The sequence below is a fragment of the Schistosoma haematobium genome, chromosome ZW (assembly GCF_000699445.3).
Source record: "Schistosoma haematobium chromosome ZW, whole genome shotgun sequence".
Taxonomy (NCBI): domain Eukaryota; kingdom Metazoa; phylum Platyhelminthes; class Trematoda; order Strigeidida; family Schistosomatidae; genus Schistosoma; species Schistosoma haematobium.
Genome location: NC_067195.1, coordinates 29,598,301 through 29,607,577, shown reverse-complemented (window position 1 = coordinate 29,607,577; position 9,277 = coordinate 29,598,301). Strand labels below are relative to the sequence as shown.

The window sequence follows — 9,277 nt, the reverse complement described above, 5'->3', positions numbered from 1 at the left end:
GGACCCTCTAATCGATACTTGCATTTTACCAGGGTTTGTCTTTTTGAAGATGATGCTTAATACAAATTTACCTGGACAAAATTAGAAGTTCGGTAAATGTAGGATATTTTATCGTTAACTAAATTGCTTGTATTAGTTATTTATTTCCTCCTTATGCAGATATGGAACACTCACTTGGGAATGGGAACCAAAAATCGCACTTCGGAGTCCTGTTCATCCACTTTTGATTAGCTTCATATATAAAATGATTGCAACTGTTGGTGCTGATTCACAGTGGATGATAATGAAATCACCTCAAATTCTGCATGGTTTTTTTGCAGCTATTGCTGATTTTCACTTGTACAAACTTATCAAACAGCTATCTGGATTTCAAATAGCCAAAGTATTTGTTTGCTTATTTGGATTGTATTTGTACTTATTTAACATTGAGTTTTTATAGGTTGTTTACACTAGTTCCCTATAGAATAGAATGATCATTATGATATTTCACTGTTCGTTTGGAGAAGAATGGGATTAAGACTTTGTTTTTGGAAGAATTGTGTCAAGATTCATATTCTATATAATTAGATTTGAAATCACAACTAGTGTTGTACAGTAATCCACATAGAAACCTTAGCAGAAAAGAAATACGGAACATAAAAATAGTATCCCCAACTAGAAGTATAATGCACTCAGAAACGGGTAAAAAATAATTATGTTTCCAGTAATTTCGGTGGATGAAAAGACTTAAGTATATTGCTACAAGCTATACTAGTTTCCTATTCATAACACTTATTCAGTATTTAACCACTTTGAAATTAACGCAGTTACCCATCGATGATAGGATATGGTGCCCGCGCTACATCTCGGATGGATTGAATTAAAGTGTAAACTGTATGGTTCCCGCTCGGTTATCTAGAATTAAAATCCTCCATGGTACTGCTGAGAGATAACAAACTAAGGAGAAACTGTGGTTTTCTGACAAATTTCAGTTGAGGATGAGTAATCTCTTCGAATTACTTAGTTTTTATCACACTGATTTCCCCCTCTTTACTTAAAGCTGTAATCCTGATCTTATTTTGATATGTGCTGCTCAAACATATTGATTGTCAAATGTGAAGAGCTTTCTAATATATATATATAATTTGCATTTTTGAATGTTTTTTGGCAAGTGAAGTATCTTAGGTTGCCATTATCTGTCAACAGTATGTTGAATGTAGGTTGTAGATAAGAAGTGGAGTTTTGTATGGTAAAACCTTAGAAGCTGTTGAATCGAGAACCGAAAAGCATTTTTACCTGATCAATTTACTTGTGCCATTAGTGCTCATTAGTCAGTTCTATCTTTCTGATTACAAACCATATTCAACTTTAAAGAATGTGTACAAATATTCAGTAGAAATGAGGTACATGATTTCCACTTACGTAAAATAAGTTGTCAACCTTTATGATTGACTTTTTAATGAAGTGTAAAACACATGTTTCGGAAATCTAGTTACATAGTCAATACTAGAACGGTTGGTACTCTGAGTAATAAGTATTTAATTAAGTAAACCGTTTAAAAAGAAAGGAATCGTACATCACCAAAAAGTCTTCCCTCAGCAACCCCAATTCATAGTAAGCTTATACGATTCATCTCGCATGTACAAATACTTTTGAGTTTTGTATTTCTTAATTTATTGACTTATCCCCTTAATTATTTTTGCTTCGTTTTGATAAAACGATTACAGTGGACATTGTTTCATCATGTTTGTAACTGGTTTACTATATATTGTGCTCCACGAAGTCTATCAAACTGTGTTGAATGGTGTTTATGCATAATTGGTTTATCCTATTATCCATGGAATGTGGTATGCCAAACAGATCAACAGTTTATTCAACTAACCGCATCCAACTATCATAATCAGTCGAAATGGTTCATTTTTATTGCAGTAGTCTGTGTTCTAATACGTCCAACAGCTTTGATTATTTGGTTTCCTTTATGTTTTTGGCATATATGGCGAAAGTGTATGATAGCTAGTACACTAGATAAGGATAATAATCATGATCTTAAAGAATATCAAGAGTATTCTAGGTATGTACGGCTCAGTATGTAGTTTTAATTTGTTTCAATGATAAACTCTGACACGTTGTGTCTTTACTACTACTATATTCACAAAGATTACTTAATTACTTACGCCTGTTACTCCCAATGGAGCATAGGCCACCGACCAGCATTGTCCAACCCACTCTGTCCTGGGCCTTTTCTAGTTCCATCCAATTCTTGTTCATTTTTCTCATGTCTGTTTCCATTTCCCGGCGTAATGTGTTCTTTGGTCTTCCTCTCTTCCTTCGGTGCATGCTGTGTTGTATCGGAGAACCTTGCTTTTCCATTTGTGTATATTGAGACCTATTGCTGCTGAGGCTGCTGCCATACTGTTCGTCTTCTCCTGCATTTGTTGTTGCGTTTGGGATAGAAGGGCCGGATCATCTGCGAAGTCTAGACCGTCCAACTGCATCCTAGATGTCCATTGTATCCCGTGCTTCCCTTCAGATGTTGACGTCTTCATGATCCAGTCGATCACCAGGAGAAAGAGAAAGGGTGAGAGTAAGCAACCTTGTCTAACACCGGTCTTTACTTTGAACGACTTCGTCAACTGTCCTCTATGCACGGTTTTGCAGTGTAATCCATCATATGAACTCTGTATGATATTGACTATCTTCTGAGGCACGCCGTAGTGTCGAAGAAGTTTCCATAGTGTTATTCTGTACACGCTATCAAATGCCTTTTCGTAGTCAATGAAGTTGATGTAGAGTGATGAATTCCATTCAATTGATTGTTTTACAATGGTCCGTAGATTTGCGATTCAGTCTGTACACGATCTATCCTTACGGAATCCTGCCTGTTGGTCACGAAGTTGAGCGTCTACGCAGTCCTTCGTCCTGTTTAACAATACCCTGTTGAAGACTTTTCCCGGTATTGAGAGAAGAGTGATGCCCCTGTATTTATCACACTTGTTGAGATCGCCTTTCTTCGGTATTTTGATCAGTAGTCCTTCTTCCAGTCTGTTGGTACTTGTTCCTCATCCCAAATCTTATTGAAGAGGATGTAGAGGATCCTTGCAGTTGCCGCTACGTCTGCTTTTAGTGCCTCTGCTGGAATGTTGTCCGGTCCTGCTGCTTTGCCACTCTTGATTTGTCTGATGGTCATGCTGATTTCTTTAATTGTTGGTGGGCCAACATTGATTGGGAGGTCCGTGGGTGCTGCTTCGATGTTGGGTGGGTTCAGTGGAGCTGGTCGATTCAAGAGTTTTTTGAAGTGTTCTACCCACCTGTTTTGTTGCTCTTCAATGTTGGTGATTACCTCGCCTTCCTTGCTTTTCACTGGTCATTCTGCTTTGCGGCGATTTCCAGAGAGTTTCTTTGTCGTGTCATACAGTTGTCTCATGTTTCCTTCTCTTGCAGCCTTTTCCGCCGTCGTTGCTAAGTCTTCCACATATTTACGTTTGTCGATTCTGATGCTCCTCTTCACTTGTTTGTTTACTTCTGTGTATTCAGCTTGTGCCTTGGCTTTTTCTGCTCTTGTTCGGCTGGTATTGATTGCTGTCTTCTTGTTCCTTCTTTCTTGAATCTTATTCAGTGTATCAACAGTGATCCATTCCTTGTGATGGTGTTTCTTGTGACCCAGGACCTCATGACATGTTGAAGTGATTGCCACTTTTATCCCCTTCCAGTTGCTCTCCACAGTAGTTCCTTCTCCATTGAGTAGACCATGAAAGACCTGGAACTTATTGCTGAGGACTATCTTGAATTTGTTGAGTTTGTCAGTATCCCGAAGAAAAGCCGTATTGAACTTTTGTGATATTGTCCGCCCCATTGTCCAGTACTTCTTGAGTTTCAATTTCATCTTGGCGACCAGCAAGTGATGATCTGATGTTATATCAGCTCCTCTCTTGGTTCTCACATCCTCCATCGTCCTCCCGAACTTTTTGATAATGCAGATATGGCCGATTTGGTTCTGTGTAGTGTGATCTGGTGGAGTCCATGTGGTTTTGTGTATGCGTTTATGTGGGAATATGGTGCCGCCTATGACCAGTTTATTAAAGGCACATAGGTTTGCAAATCTCTCACCATTTTCGTTCCTTTCTCCCAGTCCGTGTCGTCCCTGATGTATTCATATCCAGTGTTGTCCGTTCCAACCTTGTCATTAAAATCTCCCATCAGAATGGTCAGGTCCTTTGTTGGGCACTTCTCGATGATTGACTGCAGCCTATTGTAGAATTGATCTTTAGCGTCTTCATTTTAATCGTTGGTAGGCGCATAGCATTGGATGATGTTCATTGAAGGAGGCTTTGATGATCCTTGGTCCATGAGATTCCCATCCTATAAGTGCCTTTTGTGCTTGTTTGGACAGCATCAATGCAACTCCTTGTGTATGTGGGGCATTTTCTTCTTTATGGCCGGAGTATAACAGAAGCTCTCCTGAAGCTAGTCGTTGTTGTCCAACTTGCGTCCAATGTGTTTCACTGATCCCAAGCACCTCTAGGTTGTATCTTCTCATTCCTGCAGCAATTCGGAAGGCTCTCCTGGTGTCCCACATTGTACGAACATTCCATGTACCTAAATAAATGGTTGCTCTGGTTGTCAGAAGGGGCGTCGGCCTCGTAACTTCCGAAGGAATTCGGTTTTCATCATGAGGCGTCATAGTTCTTCTAAATGAAAACCTTCTGACTCCCAGGGAAGAGTTTAAATAATTTTTTCTGGTTAGCGTTTTCTTAGCGAGTTAGTTTTCTACGGGATGGGGACGCTAACCCCATGCCCAACCCTCCTCCTTTATCCGGGCTTGGGACCGGCAGTAGCCCCCGGAGGGACTTCAGGCGGAGATTAATGAACTTAAATGATCCGTTTTACACATGTGGTGAAAATACAAGGTTTTAGTTTTCAATACAATATTTAACATTCAACAATGAATGTTTCATTAATGAATCAACTAGTTACTTGCATAACATATACAATTTTTGTTTCGTTCAACTACTTTTTTAACACGAATAGAGTTGTGTGCTAACGTTTAATGAATTGTTTTAAAGAAATCACTTGAATTATAGTGAGACAAGATAGTCTGGTTTTTTTTATTCTGATAACCGTTTTATTTCGTTTTAAAATCCTTTCCAGTAAAAGCTATCATATTTGAAATTGGTTGATAAGGTCAGGAAGTGTTGAGTGGTGGTTTAGTATAACAATGACAGAAGAGGTTACTGGTACATATTGCCCGATTGATATCAATTTGTATTATAAACCTTTAAATTCATGTTCCTGTGACTCCACGCGATCGTTGTACATTGGGATGGTAGATGTGTTTATTGTTAAACCACTATAGTACATGTCGATCAGTAATTTTACTGAATCTCCCTGCAATACATACATTGATATATACACTAATATTCAGCAAATGCATTGAGTGACCGTTAAAGTATTTTACCTTTTCGAATTTTATATACGAATTGCACAAATTAACTAAGCCCCTCTATTCAGGATATTTTTTTCTTCCTTATTTAAATGATTTTATTATACAGGACAAAATGGTTTCTAAACCATCTTATCTATCAGATTGGAATTTACTTAAGTATAATTGTGCCCTGTTTTGCTTTCTCTTGCGTTCTGGATCGTTTGACATATAATCAGTGGATAATCAACCAGTGGAATTTCATTAAGTTCAATATTTTTTCTGGAGGATCACGATTTTATGACGTCCAGCCTTGGCACTGGTACATATCCCAAGGATTTGCAGCTATGTTGTTAACGCAAACGCCTCTGGTGGTAACCTTTATTGTAATGTATTTTAAATATGGTCCAGGTTTTTTAAGAGATCTTACAGGAGAGAGAAAGAAGATAGACTATTCAAACAACTCTAGTAACCAGATGTTTCGTGATCCATGTGGTTTGTGTATTATTGTTATGATATGGACTATAATATGTTATAGGTAAGTTTAGATCATCTATTAATCACCTAACTAATTTGCCACTCGCTAAATTCCTACTAATTTTGTCACATTCTGTTTTATTAAGTACAGTGTCTTGGATATTGACATTATCTTTTGCTAGCTGTGTAGTTTATTGCACATCGCGTAATCTTGGATAATAAATAACCGCTTATCTGAATGAAAACGTGGGGCACGCGTGATAACCGTGTTTCTGCCGAATGTAATTTTACTTGGGCTTAAAATATACTGGGTGGCACTAACTAATTTATCGTCCTTTAATCAGCATCAACAACTTATTTTGTCTTTTGTAGCTGTAGCAGTAAACATAATCAGTAACAAATCACCAGGTATTGAAGGTAACCAATTCCTGTGAAACCTCTTTCACTTTCAAAACGTTTAAAAGTATAATTTGAGAATGGGAAACATCTTCAGCTGTTGAAATCCACACGAAGATACACTATCATAATCATAAGTACTGACAATTGGAAAAAACTGGCCAGGGTGACGGTTAGCTGTAAAGATCTAATGAAAAATTCTTAGCACTGAAAGTTAGTGGTGAATGAAAACATTGAATTAATGACGGTATATGTAATTCTCAGGAAACTTAACTACAGTAGTAAGTGATAAAATTACTCATAGGTTGAGTCAATACTATTCTGGGTCGCTCATGGACTACTATGTATTCAACTCACGAAAGGGCTTGGTGTGTGAATAATTTGTAATATGAAATTCCAGAATTCAGCATCTATTGTCAGTTCGGTTGATACCAAACGGAAATAGGTTAGTTATACATCCACTTTTCTCTGTCAATAAGTGGAGAATGCTAGCGCGTGGTCTCAGTTACTCTGTTGCCACAATGCCTTCTTAGTACTTAGTGTAAATATTTACTCGTTCATCTGGCTCTCTTTATCAACTCAAACATGATCGGAAGTCACCTTTGTGCATTTAAAGTTTTACGTTCCTAGTTGAAGGTAATTCTCTCTCTTTAATGTTCAGTTTCTTGCCGCACAAAGAATTCAGATTTATCTTCCCATCAATCCCGCTAGCTATGTATTTTTCTGGTATTATATCGGTGTGGTTCGTTCGTTACGGATTCAAACTAAAATTTCTACACAATCAGGATATCCGACGCCAGTATTTGGTGTCATTCATCATTTTGACACATATTCCATTGGCATTATATACATGCTTAGTACATCAGCGTGGTGGACTTGATTCAATAAAATTTTTGAACCAACAATTACTGAAAAATCAGCCTGGAAATGAGGTCGTAACTGCTCTGAACTTGATGCCGTGTCATACAGTCCCATCAGTAGGGTAAGTTATTTGGTTTTAAATATTGATACTATAAACAGTTCAGTAATTAATTTGTAATTAAGCTATTATTTGTTCACTCAACCATACACGCCAAAAAATTTTAGCGTTGCATGTTGGAATAACTTCTAGTATTAACATAGCACAGTTAATAAATGTATATAAAATTAAACCAAACTTGTTCATATACAAATAGATATGCTAGAGTCACGCATATACCAGAACCTCATTCTATACAATAACGAAGTAACTGTAATCATCAAACCAGACTTCTACACTTATATTACTAAACTTCTGTAGAATCATTGAGTATAACAGTAATAAACAACTATTTTCAGTTTATTATTATGAGGGAACTCACTAAATGGTAATGTACAGACTTACTGATGCATAGGTGCACTGATTTCTTCATTCGTTCTTTTCTTTTCAGATATCTACATCGAAACATTTCTTTTAAGCAACTGTCATGTAATCCAGATTTGACAAAACTGGTATCAGATAGTTATCAGTATAACGATGAGGCTGAGATGTTCTATGAAAACCCGAGATTGTGGTTGGAAAACTATTACATTTCGTTAGTGGATGGAGCGAATAGACATTTCCAAAAACCACAGTTTATATTTATGTTCGACCACCTGGTTAATACATACAAATATGTACAAACACTTTTAGTATCTTGGGACTATAAATTATGTAAAGAGCTGTTTTTCTCCCACATACTAACTCATTCTCGATATGGCCAAACCATACGTGTTTACTGTCTAGATTATATTTGAGTTCACTTTTTTAATAGGATTTCCCTTATTTTTGTTTAAAAACTAACCGGACGAAATAAATTGGAATATTAACGTATAAAACGACTAAATCCTACGTTATTCAGTTCAAGATACACTGGAGTATAATGAATTTCGGACTAAATTTCACAGCATAAGTATTAGCGAAGTATCTTATTACCAGTGATTCTCGTATAAAGTCAATTTATGAACGCGTCGTTTATAAGCTCTAATGAGTATTACACTTTAAAAGGTATTATGAAATCGGTCGATTTCTTAGCCATGAATAGTTATAATTTACTATAAAGTAACCCTAAGATAATTTCAGATGATAAGACTGAACGTAATCTAAAGTTTCTTTAACTAGAATTAAGATCAACAACAAGAAAGAAGTTATTAACTCTTTAGTCTATGCGAAAAGCTTCGCATGCAGTAACTAGGCGACTTTTCTGTATGAATATGATTAGATTTAGTCAATCATAGGAAAGGTAGGACCTGGTATGTATGTACTTCAGTTCCGTTTGCGATATCACATTAGCACGTCGAGATGAGTTTATCAAAACAAACGCCAGAATGGTGGAAGAAGTAACAGTATCAGTGGTAGTAAGAAAGATGAGGCATACAGGACATAATTTGAGAAATATGAATTCGTGAAATAGGAAAGGATTAGGTAATTTGAAACTCACGATCTATAGGATGACAGTGAATCCGTTGGTGTTACTGTAACCGATTCGAAACTACGTCACCCAATGTCTCTAAGTGATGGTTAAGCACCAGATGACCATCTTCTCGAAACACTGTCAGTCAAACTTCCTTATGGTTATCACAAGAGGATTTTTGTCCTTATTGACTAGGATGGTCAGTAGTTAAAACCAGTCAAGTGGGATTATGTTTAGTTCCTAGATTCTAGCTAATATTTCAACCAATCTGAGTGGTTAAACTGGACCATTATTCCTAAGGATCTTAAGGGTTAAGAAATCAGCTGCCCTCCGTCGCCTCATAATGACCACAACCTTTCCGACCTCACTAAATGTTACAAGGCTTATTTCAATTTCATAATAGTTAGAAACCTGAGAACAGTTTAAGTGTTCCTAAGAGAGTTCTGACCGTCTTTCTAGTCGTCTGAGCTGAGAGTAAATCATGGTTACACGTTTTTTAGAAATAGTCCTACTAACAACTGAATTTCTGATACCTTCTTTGGAAAGTTGTCTACTATTACCTACCACTGCTCTTTCTATCTCTCTTGCTTTCGCT

General features: G+C 37.0%; 1 protein-coding gene across 3 annotated transcripts in view; it reads left to right on the top strand.

Moving 5' to 3' along the window:
* Positions 1 to 8,113, top strand: part of QTRT1_1 (Queuine tRNA-ribosyltransferase catalytic subunit 1) — a gene marked incomplete at its 3' end in the record, with an annotated part of 45,703 nt that extends 37,590 nt beyond the window's left edge. The window contains exons 12-16 of one of the 3 annotated variants that reach the window (XM_051210973.1): positions 160 to 382; positions 1,707 to 2,050; positions 5,529 to 5,936; positions 6,933 to 7,253; positions 7,681 to 8,113. Coding sequence is in view for 1 of the 3 variants with exons in the window: in XM_035732100.2 (XP_035588567.1) it covers positions 160 to 382; positions 1,707 to 2,050; positions 5,529 to 5,936; positions 6,933 to 7,253; positions 7,681 to 8,026 (1,642 nt within the window). Of the gene's footprint in view, positions 1 to 159; positions 2,051 to 5,528; positions 5,945 to 6,932; positions 7,254 to 7,680 lie in introns of those variants that run through there. The other 2 variants (XM_035732100.2, XM_051210974.1) reach the window with 2 other exon arrangements.
* Between the last annotated feature and the right edge of the window lie 1,164 nt (positions 8,114 to 9,277).